This window comes from Misgurnus anguillicaudatus, chromosome 9 (genome assembly GCF_027580225.2).
Source record: "Misgurnus anguillicaudatus chromosome 9, ASM2758022v2, whole genome shotgun sequence".
Lineage (NCBI taxonomy): Eukaryota > Metazoa > Chordata > Actinopteri > Cypriniformes > Cobitidae > Misgurnus > Misgurnus anguillicaudatus.
Window position 1 is genome coordinate 14,118,101 of NC_073345.2, and position 18,139 is coordinate 14,136,239.

Here is an 18,139-nt window from a genome sequence, read left to right on the forward strand (position 1 = left end):
TACATATGAAGACCTTTTAACTCTTTTCCTGTCACTGCAAGTTATCCCATCAATTAAGAAAAAACATTTTCATAAAAAAGTGTTCCTGATGAGTTTTTGTGTTGATCTGCAATGCCGTGATTGTCCACTAGATGGCACTTACACTTATCCATTTAACTCATTCACCGCCATTGACGAGTTATCTCGTCAATTATGAGTTAATATTTAACTAATAAATATGCCTTTCTGGACGAATTTCAATGTGAAAGTGTAAAACCGCTTTTATCCACTAGATGGCGCCAAACCAAATTTATCAAAAACAGAAGTTAAAAAGATTTAATGATTTATTTTAACTGCCTTTATGTTTGCTAGTCATTCTGAGTCTGATCTCTAACATAAATTCCTTTACAAAAATGCAATTTTTTAAGCTTTTTGCTCAAAATGTTGTATTTTTTTAAGAGAAATATCCATATTTCAGTGGTTAAATTAAGTGGAAAAAGTAAATATAAAATGAAACGTTTTTCCCCCATTTTGTTTGTTTGTTTGTTTGTTTATTGTTTGTTAGAAAGCAGAGGGTGTGTTCTTTAATTTGATATAATTTGTATGTTTATATATTTATAGAAGATAATTTTTTCTGCAAGGAATTTTGTGAAACTTTTGTTAAAATCACAAAAATGCAGATGGGCAACTTTTCTCAAAAAGGCTGGCGGTGAATGAGTTAATTAAAACACTGAAGCCAAAACATATGCTAATTTTAAACTCTGTGTATGTTTTGATAATCGTTTTGAATCTGCTCTCTAACAAAATTCCTTCACAAAAAAAAAACAATTATTTCAGCCTTTTGCCCATATTTAGGAGTTTATAATCAGAGAGAAAAATATATAGATAGGATGAAACTTTTTGTTTATTTTTAAAAGGTTACTTTAAAAGAAATTTTTCCTGTAGGGCATTTTGTGGAACTTTTGTAAAAATCACAAAAAATGCTGGCGGGCAACTTTTCAAAAAATGGCTGGCGGGGAATGAGTTAAAGAGTACTGCCCCAGTGACAGCGTATGACAATTTTTAACAATTTTCTATGACATTTATTAGACTATAGGCTTGTTTGAGATGCAGCTTGCCTTGCCTGAAATTCAGATGAGAGCAGACGCCTGCAGTGAGGGGAGGAGTGAAAAAAGAGCTTTTAAGTCAGACACTTCACCAATCTCGCAGTCAAGTCGACTACATCTAGTCGACGATCTAGTGAATAATCGCGGTATTGCAGATTAACATAAAAATTCTTTAGAATCATATTTTTTATGCAAATTTTTTCTCTAAATTGACGAGATGACTTGTCAATGGCAGGGAAAGAGTTAAATATTAAAATAATATTTTCACAGATTGAAAATAAATAGTGCTTCATTGAAATGGATTAAAGCTTACAGAAAACATTTGTAGTTTTAATAAAATGCGACCCCTAAAACGTAAAAGGGACAATAGTTGAAGTAACACCATAACATTTCTTGTTTGCCACAACATACCATATGTGACCCAGTCTGTGAAAACCCAGTTAAAGTCCTTTTTTTAAAATAAAATCATCCTACATAACGTTAAGAACATTCTGGGGTGGTTTCCCGGACAGGGATTATTTTAAAACAGGATTAGACCTTAGATTAATTAGGAAATATAACTAGTTTTAACAAACATGCCTTACTAAAAAAAAATTACTTGTGTGCATTTTGAGGCAAAACAAAGGGCACTGATGTATTGTAAGATATGTAAGTTGTTTTCAGTTTGGACAGCTCTTACATTTATTTTAGTCTAGGACTAGTCTAATCTCTGTCCAGGAAACAGACCCTCTTTGAAAATATAATTTTGATATCTATTGAGTAAGGTCAACAATGTGAAATCAATGACAGATTATAAGACTTTAGCCTGAATTTCACAGACAGGGTCAAATTATATTAATTACAATCATGTATACTTTGTGCATTATGTGTTGTGCAGTATGGTTATTGCTGTGACTAACTGTGTTTGTTTGTTTGTGTGTGTGTGTTTGGGCATGTTGGCTATATACCCCATTGCATGCCTGTGTGTGGACGTGTGCGCATGTTTCAGGCCTGGCGTGATCACCATGCAGGCTCTGTCAGAGGAAGACCGCAGACTCTGGATGGAAGCCATGGATGGAAGAGAGCCGGTACTTTATCTCATAGATCATAAATGTGTTTCGCTCTTACATCCGATAGACCTTATCGCCGAGTGTTTCATATGCACGGCACTGCTGCATTTTGAGTGCATTCAACTTTATTCATATTTTACGCATATTCATGAGTCTTATAAATATGTATGTAAATGCTCTTTGCTTTGAATTCAAATAAAGCACTTTAGCTGAGTGTTGAATATGTTACCTGTCATATGAAGTTATGCAGGCTACAAGACGGCCTCGTTACGGTTTCACTTTGCATGTGGTATTTTATTATGGCACATATTTAAACCACAAACAATTCAGTTTAAAAAGGCCCTGTCTGCGCTGGCATAGTGTTGCACTATACGTGTTTAAATTACGTATTTTTTTTATTGATTTTGGCACTGACGCACCTTATTATAGAGAAGACTTTACAAAAGTCTGGGATGTTGCCACATGCTGAAAACCGGCAGTAAACAGAGTTGTTGGTGTCATCTATTGATCATGACAGCTGTAATTATGTTATTAAGTAATTATAAAATTATGATCAAATAGTGGAGATTAGAACTGGGCAAATATTCAGTTGGGTCGTGCCAGTTTAGATGTCTTGTGGTGCAATGATGTCGTCGTTGTTTCGCAACCTAACGCTCAGAACAGGGGTGCAGTCTGCGCTAAACACTAGTTTTTTGTATTCTGCACTTATATTTTAGGGTTGTTTGTGCAATGCCACGATTTTAATTTCTAAAGTGCATTGGGAACTAAAACAATGCAGGTAGTGTATGCGAAAAAGCATATTAGATGTTAGCGGGTACGGTTTGTTTATAGCAAATTTCTTTGAGTATGTAGTCTACCAAAAACAAATTAGTGATGGGCAAAGATTAATCCCATACAAAATAAAAATGCATTTTTATATGTGTGTGTGCTGTGTGTAATAATGATGTATATTTAATAGTGCTGCGCATAGATTAATCTAGATTAATTGCATACAAAATTAAAGTGATTTTTTTTGCATAATATATGAGAGTGTGGTGTGTGTAATTATTATGTATATATTAATACACACATTCATATATGCATTTAAGAATCATTTATTATATATATTAAATATATATATATATTTATTTATATTTTTGTATATGCTATATTATATATAAACAAAACAAAAAATGGATATATAAAAATATAAATAAAATAAATATATAAATACAAATGTTCTGAAATGCATATATATGTGTGTGTGTGTCTGTGTGTGTGTGTGTGTGTGTGTGTGTGTGTGTGTGTGTGTGTGTGTGTGTGTGTGTGTGTGTTTGTGTGTGTGTGTGTGTGTGTGTGTGTTTAAATATACATAATAATTACACACAGTACATACACATATATTATGCAAAAATTCACTTTTATTTTGTATGCGATTAATGTATTCCCAGCATTAATATTTAAACACAGACACATATACATTTCAGAAATTTTTTATTTAGATATCCATTTTTTATATATAATATAAAAAAAGTATATATATAATAAAACTTTTATTTTGTATGCAATTCATCACGATTAATCTATGCCCAGCACTAAAAAAACTGTTAGACTGTAAAATGCAATTAGCTGAGTTTACTTAGAAAAATTAATAAACCAATTAACTTAAATTAATTATTTATCAAGTAAAATTACGTTCTGATGAGTCAAAAGCATTACTTAGATTAACATCGTAATAAGTAATTTATTTAAGTTCACTTACTTTGATGTTCAAGTAGTGTACTTAAGGATATTATATCACATAAATACACATAAAACTTCATTCTTGACTTGTATTTACATTAAGATGAACATGAATTCACAAAATAAAAGACATCAATAACACTATAAAAGCTTAGACCTCAGAGACTTTTTATTAAATATTATTTTAATGCCTCTATCCATTTTCATTCTTCCATTCACTAAGCATAAATAATACAAATATTCGGGTGCAAAGCCTTATGGGTATTCCTAGATACCCATGTGTAGTTTGCAGGTAAAAAAAATGTCAGAGCAGCAGACCTCCATACAATACTGTCTATCAATTAAAGCTGCAGTGTGTAAATTTTAGCGGCATCTAGTGGTGAGGTTGTGAATTGCAACCAACGGCTCAGTCCACTGCTCACCCCTCGCTTTTGAAACACATAGAGAAGCTACGGTAGCCACCTCCGGACAAGCAGGTCATCGTCTCAGACATCTTAGTTTGTCCATTAAGGGCTTCTGTAGAAACATGGCGCCCACAATGGCGACTTTCATGTAAGGGGACTCTCTGTGTATGTAGAAAAAAACATCTTATTCTAAGGTAATAAACACATAACAGTTCATTATGAAAGGTCTTTAGACACACTTGATAATATAGTTTTGTATATTATTTTGCATTTCTGTCAAGAGAGCCCCCCAAAATGCAGAAAACACAAAATTTTAAGTTTAAGTGTCCAAAAGTCCAAAACCTTTAAAATACACAGCACAGATAAGTGGCAACATTGTGTGCCAAAACAACTCTTTTGCATTTTATATCCCAGCTAGTTAACTCATGATGTACTGTACAGTTTTGATTGTTATAACTTTGTGTTAACAGCTACAATCATAACCCAAATGTCTCATCTCACAGGTTTACACCCTGAACCGTGACAGCCAGAATGAAGCCAGTAAGTGTGCTGCTGCCAATTTTGTCATCTGCTGTTGCATATTTTTCCCTGGTTGGGGGTTTTAATGTGTGGGATTGACTCTTGAATGAACAGTACACATAAAAATCAACACGCTGAATATTTAACCTCATGTCGTTTTTAACCTGCGTTTTTGTTCAGTATCACAAACCCAATCCCATCAACACACTTGAACTGTTACTGTTTGTTTTTACTTGGTATGATGGCAAAGTCATATTGATGTTTTTTTGTCTCGCATTTTTTATGTAGTGGCTCAGTTGGACGTCATCGGCTTTAACGTCATGAAAAAATTCATCTACGCCATTGAAACAAGAGGTGCGTTTCATGTTGCGTTTCTGTATGAACGTACAGATCAGATGGTCACTGATAAAGTGTGATGGTTTGTGCTTTATCTCTTGTGATATAACAGGTATTGATGAACAGGGACTATACAGACTTGTTGGGGTGAGCTCCAGAGTTCAGAAACTCCTCGGCCTGGCAATGGGTGAGAGAACCGACATCATGCTGGTGTCAATATCATTTTGATCTGGTGAAATCAGGCCATATTTTGCTATATATGGAAGTATGCTTGCTTTAAAAGTGTTTTGACTAACAAAGAGTGTGCACAATAAGAGGGATAAAAAGGCCCACACAAAATTTGCACTCTTTTTTACATTTCAGGCCACAATGAAAGAGATTTTTCAAATGCACAATTCTTTGTTATTTTAAACCACACATTTTTATATATACATCTTCAAATATGCTTTAGTAACAGGTAGATAATATACCATATGGTTCCCGGGGGTATTGCAGGGTGTTTATGAGTTATTAATTACAATTAAATTATAACAATGCAAATAAATAGTTTTAAAATATAAAAATAGCTACTTGCTAAAAAGAAATATATTTTATTTTTTGTTTATTCTGCATGCCATGTGACCATTTCACAAAACAATATTTCAGAAAACCGTATAAAAAAAAAAATCTGTAAACACGGCGTCGTCTCAAGAAATATCTGCGCACACACGAAACCACTGAAACCGACTGAAAGCGGTGTAGTATACATGCCGGACCACTATGGGGCGCTGTAATTCTGCCACAGATATACACTATACACTGAGAAGACGACTTTGAGCATGCGCATAACCAACGTATGGTGTTGTCCATTATCGCTTGTTGGTCACCACAATTGCATAGAAGCAATAGATTTTGCTGTAATAAAGCTAGTAGGCTTTAGTAGCTTCTGTAGCACGAACACAATCACGTAGTCCGCCGTTATTGTTGTTGCTGTTACGTGCGACGCTTCCGACACGTGATGTGATGACGTTTTCGCTTCACAAAATATACGGATTGGCTGTACACACGAAACCGCAAGGGTGTCGATTTCAGATTTATCCACTTTAGGACCCGGTTTCAAAAAATAGCGGTTTCAGTCTCCCAAAACGCCGGATCCGTGTGGATGAAACGCCAATACGATAAAAAATGTATACGTATACGGTGATACACATCTCCGTGTGGACAGCCCCTAAGAATACAAAATGGACAGATACGTTTTATGTGCTAATAAAAAACTACCATATGGTCCAATAACAGGTAATAATAACAATAACTATGTAAAATACTACTTATAAAAAAAATTATTTTGATGAAAAATAAATGTTTTGTTAAGTTAAACAGGCAAATGTGCTATTAAATATTTACTAAATTATCATTTCTAAAATATCAGGGGTTACAAGTAAGGTAAGTAATTTAGGTCAAGGGTGACAAAAAAAGTTTGAAAATCCCTGCCATATAATATACTATATCTTTAAACTATATGTAAATTACAACTATAAATAAACACACTTTTAATAGAGAAAACAGTGGTAAATACAGAACGTACCTGGTTTATAATGTTTAACAAATCACACATCATTGTCAAACATTCAATAAAACTTTTATGTTAACCAGTTAGGTAATGTGAACTCAGTGAACTATTAAAAAAATAAACAAGAAACACAACAGTACATCACAGAATACAAAATTGTATAAAAAACCTCCAGATTCATTTACATCAGCGTAATATTGTGATTTATATTGTTTTCCTTCAAATGTTTATTTTTTAATGTTAACTTGTGTCTCAGAATTTTGACGTGCACGTAAATGCTTTACAATTTCAATGTGAAAATGTTAAGACTTCATGGCATTAAATTCTTAAAATTCAATGAAAAGCAGGTTAGTAAAAGTAATCCATGCTGAAAAATCTGTAATTATTTGTGTGCCTCTCCCGTAAAAACACCATAAATACCAACAAAGACTTTGGCATTACTATATTTGTTTAAAAAGCTTAAATGACCTTTGATCTTTAATTCTTGCCTGTTTAAGTACAAACGCTCGCTTAATATACTTGACATGCAAGAGTGACAGGAATGCCACCACACCCTGTGGTAAAAGCAGGTGAATAGACTTCTGGTTTGTTGTGTTGCTAAAAGGGAAAGCACCGTCCTTCAACTGCCTTTCTCCAAGATAATCATATACATGGCAGTTTGCCTTAAGGCAATTTCTTAAGATTCTGTTGACATGTACAGTTAACTTGTAAATATACAGTACACTACCCATTAAGCGTTTAGGGTCACATACTCATTCTTGATTTATTTTTGCTACATTGTAAAATACGGCAAACACAGATATAACTATAATAACAGTTGCAGCTAAAAAAAGCAAATAAATCTAAACCAGTGGTCTCCAACATGGTGCCAGGTTGCACGCACAGAGTCTGTGAGTTGCCCAGCCAAAGCACATTCTATTAATATCCTCAATTTTTATATTTATTTATTAAATTTTTTTTAATATTAGTTTGGCTTCTTTTATGCATGTTAACATCAGTGGTGGCCGGTGACTTCTTTTTCGAGGGTGCTTGATGCGAAGTTCGTCACAACATGTATGTAGCACGTCATGTGTGTGGTTCCTTTTTTCAAAATATGTGCGCATCGAGTGATCCTATGTTCCTCACGTGTCTTGTCGAGGTAAGTGCCTGCTGCAGACGCATCTAAAGGGTTTTTAATAAAAGAGACGCTTGCGTTTGCCAGATAATCTCATGCGTAATCAGAGTTTACTGTTAAGGGAGTGTCTTGCGAGTATTTTGTGAACGTGAGCATCTCTTTTATCATAAACGGTTTTGATGCGTGTGCAGCAGGCGCTTATTTTGACAAAACACGCGATGCACATGGTTAACATGACGCAACAAACACAAATTTTGAAAACGCAAGCAACACACACGACACTCCGAACACATATTTTGAATTTGCGCCCCTCGGACGAGCAGTCGCGAGCCACCACTGGATAACATTTTAAACTTTGATAAAACATACCAACAAGTAAAATAAAATAAAATCAACAAGTAAAGCAAAAGTTTTGAGTAGACTATGTCAAAAAGTAGCGCATCAGATTGTTTTATCCATTGTGGTGGCCCTTGCTCACAAAAAGGTTGGAGACCCCTCATCTAAACCATATGTTAGCATCTTTAGTTGTCACACTTTGTCTAGAATTAGCAAACATCTTTTTCTTGTCATTTTATCCATATGTTTCTTGAGGTATCACACTGTAAAATATGTTTTTTTACAACGTCCACTGTAAATGTTCTCACTTAAAGTGAAAAAACTTTTAAAAATTACTTAAATTGATAACACCTAAAAATACTTTAATTTAACTTTCATTTTTCACTTAAAATGAGGGCAAAATCATATATTTTTATAATTTTTTAGGTCTTACCAGTTTTTACAGTGTAGTTGACATAATTTATAAACAATTTGTTAAGTTAAAGGAACAGTGTGTGGGATTGTGGCCAAGGCTGGTATTGCAATCGCGGGGCTTGTGGCTAAGACTGGTGCTGCAATCACACAAATGGTGGCCAATACACAAAATGACAACATAAACATATTTGAAATGAAAATGATTTCTTAATGTCTAGTGACATATCAGGGTCATTTTATAATTAATTGATATAAATTTCTTACATACTGTTCCTTTAAGGTAAAACAAAAACTTATTTTTTACAGTGCACCTTGAGATGATTTAAACAGTTCACATCTATTCTGGACTCTTTTCTTCATTATTTAGTCTTCAATGTTGTTCCTGGTGGGCACATGTCCTGCATATTTTAGTCCAATTTTTTACTCCAACACACCTGCCTCTAATTTTTAGGTAGCCCTGAACAACTTGATTGGCAGGTTCAGGTGTGTTTGATTGGCATTGGAGCTGATATCTGCAGGGCCTGTGCCCTCCAGGAACAGGTTTGGAGACCCATGATTTAGTCAAAGTCATCCATTTTAAAAGCATGTTTTTATTGAAAACTATGATGTTGGCACAATAATATGTGTCTGTAAAACTAATTCCAGTCATTCAAACATGAATTTAGATTAAAAGGTTTCAGTTAAGTGACCCTAAACTTTTGAATGGCAGTGTAATGTATTTGTAGGCACAAGAGAGATAATGTTGATTCATATTAGAATAGTGTGTACATAAGATCATATGACATGTTGAGCTGGTAACAGGTTGCATTACTGTAAACATGCTTCTCTATTTAGACCCCAAAACCTGTGCAGATGTGGAGCTGGACAGCACAGAGTGGGAGATCAAGACTATCACCAGCGCTATAAAGCATTACCTCAGGTACCGGCACGTCCCTTTATACCCGACTGCTACATCTTGGGCATGTCGAAAGTTTTCACCTGCCTCGATTTGCATTGGCTTCTTTAGAGAGCGCGATCGCCCGGGGCGGCGTGCAGGGCGTTGGGCTCGTCTCCCCACCCCTCGCTGCTTAGCTACAGTTATCGGATGTGATGATATTTTTCCTTATACATTTCAAAACTAAACAACCCCCTAAGTGTCAAACCTTGACATGTACCTTCTCATACACGTCAAGACACTTATATATGATAATATAAATAAATAAAATTTCTGAAAGTCTGTTTTATCTGTCAGACCCTTATTCAGTCATCTCATCATATTTTCTTCCTTTCTGCTACCAGGGTGTTGCCAGGTCCTCTGATGACATACCAGTTCCAGAGGAGCTTCATCAAAGCTGCCAGTTAGTTACTCTTTGTCCATTTGATCTGGTTACGGCTCTTCCCCTTATCTGTTTTGGCTATTTGATACTATTTGACTACTGTGCTGCTGTGAAACTATTTGATAAGACACATTGCCCAGCCGAACGGCCAGCAAGGCTCGATCAGAAACAGGAAATCGGGGTGTGGGGGAAAGTAAATGGATTTACAGTGTGGCGGCTGTCGTCTGAGACCTCGGAGGGGTGTCGTCCCTCATTTCAGACCTACTTTCTACATTATATTTCACTTACAAGCTTAAATCTGGCTTTCAGTGAAGCGCACATGTCTGCAAAGAAAACATTTCTTTATCAGGCGTTGGTGTTGGTTTACAAGTTAAACTATTTAAACATCCTTCAAACAAAATACACATTTAGAGGTTAGTCTGCTGTATTGTGTGTGTGGGATTTATATGGTTTATATACGTCTTTATGTAGGCCTATATATTTTTTTTAAATATGCTAGAATAAGTATACTAAGCATGCTAATTAAAGAAAAACTATAAATAAAAAAATAAATGAATCCATTGTTTATCTTACACAATATCTTTTTACATGTATCTAATTATAAAGGTTTTTTAAATACCTGTACTGGAAAACAAAATGCGATAAGATACAGATAAGAAAATTATTTTGCTGCATTGTTCTCATTTTATCGCATCTCACTTTGTATCATCTTTCTCTTTTTGTTTTTCTGTTTTCTATCCGGGTGGTTTAGGGTGACGTTAGGACCTTGTCCTTGTATGAACTCTTTTTCGGAGCGGTCCACCCCTCCCTTTCGGTCTTCTGCTCACTTTTCTCTGCCCCTCCCCTCGTTCATTCCTGTCTGTGTGAGCCATTTATGTGATAAAGGGCAAGGTGCCATCTGGAGTTTGCCCATCATGAGATAGAGAAAGAGAGAAAATGAATGTGTGAACGTGTTTGTAACTAGAGAAGGTAGAGCCATGAGACACTGAAAAGAGTGTGAATATGTGTGCGATCGGTCTGAATCACACTCGTCTGGTCTGTATTTAATATCGCCGGTGCTTGCAAGCAGGGTCCAAAATTAACTTTTTACTTTGGCCATAACTATTTCTTACCAGCCATTAATTTATTTTCATGTTTTAAACCCAAATAGTGTTCTTTTTTTAGTTTTCTTGCATATATAAATGATTTTGTTTTTCATATTTTTGTGTTTTAATGCAAGCAACATTCCTTTTAAGTGTCACCACATGGAGTTCAGAAGAAGAGAAAATCTGGCATTCTTGATAAACTACTGACAATAAATTTCCATCGAACCAAAAGTCGTCAGACATGCTACAGATGTTGTTTTCTTTTGTAGGCTTTCCTATATTATCAAGGCGTATTGGACACATCACTGACATCAGACGTGAACAAATCATTATTCGCAAAATTCTGATGCAACAAACATCTTATGATGTCATTTTTGGACTTGTTTGCTTATTTCGCAAAAGCTGGGATTCTATTGCAATGAAATATTTGGACTATATTGGTGCTGCGGTGTAGCCATGTTTAAAGTCGCAATGAAATTGAAATGAAAAACTATATATATATATATATATATATATATATATATTTATACAACAGTTCTTTCTGGTTCTCGAATCTGATTGGCTAAGAGCTATACGATATTGTGCTGATATCGGCACTGTAACCGCTTCACCTTTTGTATTATTCCGCCACCTAGTGAATGGAGGTCCTAAGCAGGCTCATCTCTGAATGGAAAAACACAGACGCGCTGTTTGAATCACTCTCCGTGTGTGTGTCTCATTAGTTTACTAGCTCATAAATCAGTCTGTGAATCCCCAATCGGAAGTTATTAGTCAAAGATCAGCGCTTTTGGATGTTACGTTACAGTTAATGGGAGAAATGTCTTGTCACATCGTGTGGACGATAACACTTGGAAAGAGGAATATAAACACTCGTTTTTTTCTGGAGCTATATCTTTTATCAGAACGCGAAAACACCGTGGAACTGCAGGTAAGCACTGCAGCTTTTAAATGTGGACATTGATCATTTACTTTATCGTGACGTGACTATTAAAACATGTTATGAGATATCGCCAATGGTATATTTATAAGCAGCATGCAAAAACATATCTCTGACACTTATAAAAAACCGTTTTGTATAGTACTGACAAGAACAAAGTTTAATAATAATAATCGAGTGCTCGTATCGCGTTAAGAATAAATGAGAAAGCAATAGTAACGTCACACAAGTATAGTTTTATTAACTTTTACCTCGCGCCAAAACAATAACAACACAAGAGACACTAAATATGAATTAAAAAACAAGTAATAGTTTGATCATGACACCAAATACTGCTGATTTGATCTCATTTTGACGATCATAAACAAACAAGGCCAACATGAGAGCCAGGGTATCTCTTTCAGAAATGTAGCCCAGAGAGGGCGGTGGTCAGCGGGGCGAGTGAACACTGAAGTCCGCTCATGCTTTGGTTCTCATTCGTACCGAATCTCACTAAGCAAACGTTCAAACAGGCGCTATCTTTACTAATCGACTGCAGATTTAAATATAATACAGATACATTCTCGACTGAACTAATCTTAAAACTACACTTTGTGACCAAGAAACGGTAATATAAAGAAACGGCTTTTCTGTCCATTGAGTTGTTATGAGATTCAAAGCAGCCGAAAGTTTTACCTGTCATTCTGGTCGCCCTCAAATCCGTGGCGGAAGAAGTAGTTCTCAAACAAAGAGGCTTTTAAAATAACTCCGTTGTTGTTTTCTAGTTTTCGTTTTTCAAACGTGTGCCGTCGAACTGTTGTATAAAAGCAATATCGCTCTCGGAGTCGTGCGATATAGCTCTATATCATCACGGCTGTGATTTCCTCCGGCACTCGGCCTGCGGCCTCGTGCCTCTGGCCTAATCACAGCCGTGATGATATAGAGCTATATCACACTCCTACTCGAGCGATATTGCTTAAATATATATATATAAATAATATAATATAAATAATTTTAATATATATTAAATATATATATATATATATATATATATATATATATATATATATATATATATATATATATATATATATATATATATATATATATATATATATATATATATATATTTATATTGTGGTATTATTAACAAATGACTTATCTGTGAGCTTCATTATTTTGTGTGTGCTCATAATCCTCAATAAAAAATGCAAATCTCCTCATATGGTATGGCAGGTGGGCGGGGTCCAGGAGAAGATCGCAGCGATTAGCAATTAGCAACACGACCCAACTTCAAACGATCCAATCAGGTCTCAATGGACAAATTCAAATCCAGCACTGCCTTATTTCATTTTAGAAGCTATTTCACTCAGATATACGTCACCACGGGGAAAATAAGGCAATCGCTACTTCCGTTTCATGGCGACTTTAAACAACTCTCTACATATAATTTAACGGCTTTACTACAGTATGTTAACAAAAGTTTAAAATAAAAAATATACTGCTTTTGTGTTGTCTGTCATGCCTTAAACAGCCTCTCTTTTGTCTCTGTGCCATTGTTAGTGGGGATTATTAGGACATCACGGCAGTCGGATAGATTGCTCTAATATTTCAGTGACCTTTAAGAGCCCACGTCTGGCGGCTTAGCCTCGCTCTTAACGGACACTGTGTGCACTAGGTGGCGTTGTACCTGTGTTTTAACCCACGCAGAAATGCACAGATACTCGAGTACGAATGTATTTTTAATAGGAATCTCACATTGAAAGAAACAGATTCAGACCTGAAATGCATGCGTGAATGTTAAAAACACAATGGAAAGTCGTGAGCAGAGACATCAACTTCTACTTTATTTAAGCAATAAAACTCCTACAGTTTGTGCAAATCTAGACATACACGTATTTTTGTTTCACAATTCTTTTTCTTTTTTCTCCAAGCTGGACAATCCTGAGGCGAGGGTGTCGGAGATTCACTCCATAGTGCACCGTCTCCCTGAGAAGAACCGACAGATGCTGGAACTTCTTATGAAACACTTGGCCAAGTGAGTTAGGTTGTCCCCCCCTGAACTATTTTACTGTGCTACAAATCCAGCAGTGCCAAAACCCTAAGAGGATTGCTATTGTAAAATTTTAAACTCAGCCCTGCTGATGTCAATAAAAACCCCTCTCCTTTGTGTTTGCCATGCTGAAAAGAGTTCCTTGTTTTCCTCCACCTGTCCTTCATCCCCTTTCAGCTCCATTTTCTTTTGTGCCAGTTTAATTTGACACCCTGACTGCCGTCTGTGGATTCTGCCTTTAGTGACACAGGCAGATCTATATTACAGTTTTAGGGAAACCTCTAGTGAAATAACATTTTTTTACAAAGCAGATTAGATTTATAATGCAAGTAAATGTTTAATTTTAATAATCTACTGTTTTCATATCCATATTTGTCATAGCGTTGCGCTCTAATGCCGTAGTACAAATGTAGCAGTCGTCATCGAAACAAGTATAAATAATGATGTAGTGTCGGATTTAATGAATAGTTACCAGTGACCAAAAAAAGATCTCCCAGATTCTGGAAGCCATCAGAGTTGAGTGTTAAAAGTTAATGAACGCTGGATAATTCAGTGTTGCCAATATGCTAAACAACAATTACAAGAAATAATAGTTGTAGGCCAGTTTTAGCTTGGCTGCTCTGCTGTTGATTCATCTGATATGAAAAGCAGCCATTTGGTGCAATTTAGCCCACTTCTGTCGACATTGAATCATCATTTAAAACAGGATTGTTTAGTTTTCTCATCTAAAACCTAACACCATTTGATTGTGATGTGAGGTTAATTTGTCACAATCAGCACCAGGTAGTTGGACACTGGGTTAATAACTAAAAGATTAGCAAACGCTTGGTCGAAGAATTATATACACTTATTTCCTGTTTAAAGGCAGGGTTCATGATCTCTGAAAGCCAATGTTGACATTTTAAAACACCTAAACAAACACGCCCCTACCCCAATAGAATCTGGACCTTCTTTTGATAGACCCGCCCCACACATACGCAACCCAGGCAACGATGTCGGTTAGTAGACACGCTCCTTACTGCTGATTGGCTACAAGTGTGTTTTGATACTCGTCTCTACTCCATTTTCCAAGGGCGTTTTTCAAAAATCGTGCACTCCGCCTTTAAGCAGGTAGCTGGAAGAAACATATTAGAGGGTTTTATTTATTTTTTATTTATTTTTTCATATCTATGGTTAACTCTATCCTCGCCATTGGTGATTTATCTTGTCAATTGTGAAAAAAACGCTCCCTTGCCAAAGACAGGTTTTCACGGCAATCCATACTTCCACTATTCTGCACTAGGTGGTGCTCTTGCCCACCTTATAAAACACTAAGGGTGTCACGGTTTTGTCGCAATCGTCAATGCTGCCACGCCCCCATGTCACGTCCGGTCGGCTTGCCAAGCGGAAAAAACACACGTGTTGAGTGCTGTGAGTCAACCTCTTCTAACTTTGCTAGCTACAGCCAGTTAAAAGATAGCATGACAGATGCAGGAGACACCACGCAAACTGCTCTTTACATGGGAAACAAAAAACAGCAAGCGACTCCCGCCTTCAGCTGAACTCAATCAAAGCAATTTCAGTATTTTGGGAAGTGCCAGGACCGGTTGTTTCTCTGAACTGAGATCTGTTTAAGTTTCACAACAACTTATTTCAGTTAAGAGTTATGAAAACAGCATTTAAACATGACTTATTGGGGCATAGTCTCGTAATCTCGTCTGACAGTAATAAAAGCATGTTTTTAAGGTGCAAAGTACTGACAGAAATGTTCATCTTACAGGAAGTTAGTTTCATCAGGTATGTGCGTGTACCATATTTTTCCACTGGCAGCACGACTAACATGGCAGGGCATCTCCGGGTTCAAGGTCAGATATTATATTTCATAAAAGTCTAGTACAAAAATGGCATAACAACCTGTTTAAAAAAAAAAGAAGGTATAAATCGAGAATTGAATCGAATCGTGACCTTAGAATCGTTTCATTGAGCACAAATGTATTTTTCGTGTTACTCGTTTTATTTATTGATTTGTCCATTTTTTTTTTACCATTCTTGCTTGGGGTAGGAGTTAGATTTGGGTGTCATTTTATATATTGGTTTTGTCCATTTTTTTTAAACCATTGTCGCTTGGGGTAAGAGTCAGATCTGGGGTGTCATTTTATGTATTGGTTTCTTAAAAAAATTCTTCAGATTTTTAAACTATTGTCGCTTGGGGTTTGGGTTAGGATGTCTAAAATATTTTATTTCTTTTTTTATTTTATTTATGTCATTTTATGTAACAGAATGTCGCTTTAACCCCATTCCCAAACGACAATGGTAAAAATGGAAAAAAAGAGAAACCAATACATAAAATGACACAAATAAAAATAAATAAATGAAATATTTAGGGATTATACCATGACATGCCTTGAGATTGAGATTGTGTTGCATAAATGGATCCAAAAGCAGTAAATACTCTGTGGATGTTTTGATCATCGTTCTGAATCTAATCTCTAACAAAAATCCTTTATGTGACCAAAAAGTATGTCCGAATTCACAGTAGTAGGCAAAAAAGTACCCGGATGACCTACTGCTTCCGGCTGGATTCAAAAGTGTGCATTCAATGAGAACATGAATATCCCATGAGGCCATAGGAAAGGATTTCTAAACGGAGACAACAACAATGGCAACACATGGCAACAACAACACGGCGAATGTAGTACATCCGGATTTCATACTACACTCCATGTGTATTGTGTCTACACCAACATGTAGTTGACATCAAAGCCAACCGACTGCACGCCACAAAACTCTTATAAAGATGACAAAGGGCCACTGTAATATAACATGGTTATGTAACCTAAAAGCCATGGAAAGAAATGCTGTTGACCCTGGTCATGTGATGATTAAATACAGACTTTATTCTATTTTAGAAGCTAAAAGAGGCTGTTATCTCTCATCAGAGTGGCCAGTCACCACCAGCAGAATCTCATGACAGTAGCCAACCTCGGTGTGGTGTTCGGCCCAACGTTGTTGAGACCCCAGGAGGAGACGGTGGCCGCCATCATGGACATCAAGTTTCAGAACATTGTGGTAGAAATCCTGATCGAGAACCACGAACGGGTGAATAGAAAACTTCATGCAATTTTCTTTTTTTTCTAAATTGATCTTTAAATGGGAAAATTAGACACCTTGCCAACTCCAATCTATCATAAATAATTTTTACAATGCACATTCTGCATTTTGCATATTAAAATGCACCAGTGCAAGCAAATATACATAACAAAATATCGGTTCAAAGCATAGCCAGCAATTAAACTAATGCTGTTGATGATGAGTTAAATTTTCCATTAATTAGTGAATAATATATCAACCAACATCTCTAGTGGTTCTGTTCAGCAGTCATACAGTAGTTATTAGCTGCGTTGCTCAAACCAGGGTGTGAATGAATGATGTAAATCCTCTGTTGAAGTGGATGGCACTGATTCACTGTGTTTATCCACCGATGAAACCCTCTTTAAGGGACTCGCTCTGCCCATGTTTGCTCTAGCAGGTAACTTCAAAGCCAGCGGGGACTTAAAGGTAAAGCAGCTTAGTGCGGGTCGGCATGGTAACATGTAAATCGTCTCAAGGCCGATTTCCCAGCCTGACTCCAGCATCATATGACACAAGGCCACTCCTCCTGCCTGGAGGGTTGATATGGATGAAGTCACCCTAATTATTAGACTTGATTGACACTTTGAATTTTTTGGCAAGGTGTATGTTTTTATCAGTTTGTGTGTAATAAACCCATTACCTTTTGCTAACGCAATGCTAGAGCTATACGGGGACACTTTTGTAAGCATTCAGACTTGAAATAAGACTTACACTACCTTTGGAAAGCCCTTGACACTGCACAAAACACCATAACAAGAGCATAAAATGCAATCAGACTCTCATAATACTTTACGACAGCACATCAATGTCCAGACAACCACCTATTAACACCATAGCATTGGGTAGACGTCAGAAAATGGCAAAAGCTAGCTGGGAATACTGTGGGAAAACACAAGAGAAGATTTGCTTCTGTGATAAAGGTTAACATCTAAATAAATCTGAAAAATTCACCCCGTACGCATTGTAGGCTACCCCTCCTGTATATTTTCCTGTAAGAGATACGATACAGTTACAGTATGTATAGAGTAAAACAAACAGTAAACTGACTGTAACGTATAAGCCTGACCTTACAAAAACCTTCAGGTTTGCATATGCATAATAGACACTTTGAATAAAACTTTGCATAAAGA

At 36.1% G+C, this 18,139-nt stretch overlaps 1 protein-coding gene across 1 annotated transcript in view; it reads left to right on the forward strand.

The window, feature by feature from the left end:
* Nucleotides 1-18,139, forward strand: part of LOC129423464 (rho GTPase-activating protein 26) — a 96,635-nt gene that overhangs the window by 60,707 nt on the left and 17,789 nt on the right. Inside the window, exons 11-19 of the mRNA XM_073871158.1 lie at nt 2,074-2,152; nt 4,764-4,800; nt 5,068-5,133; nt 5,228-5,302; nt 9,363-9,447; nt 9,807-9,865; nt 10,256-10,257; nt 13,780-13,883; nt 16,817-16,976. Of these exons, the coding sequence (XP_073727259.1) occupies nt 2,074-2,152; nt 4,764-4,800; nt 5,068-5,133; nt 5,228-5,302; nt 9,363-9,447; nt 9,807-9,865; nt 10,256-10,257; nt 13,780-13,883; nt 16,817-16,976 (667 nt within the window). The remainder of the gene's footprint in view (nt 1-2,073; nt 2,153-4,763; nt 4,801-5,067; nt 5,134-5,227; nt 5,303-9,362; nt 9,448-9,806; nt 9,866-10,255; nt 10,258-13,779; nt 13,884-16,816; nt 16,977-18,139) is intronic.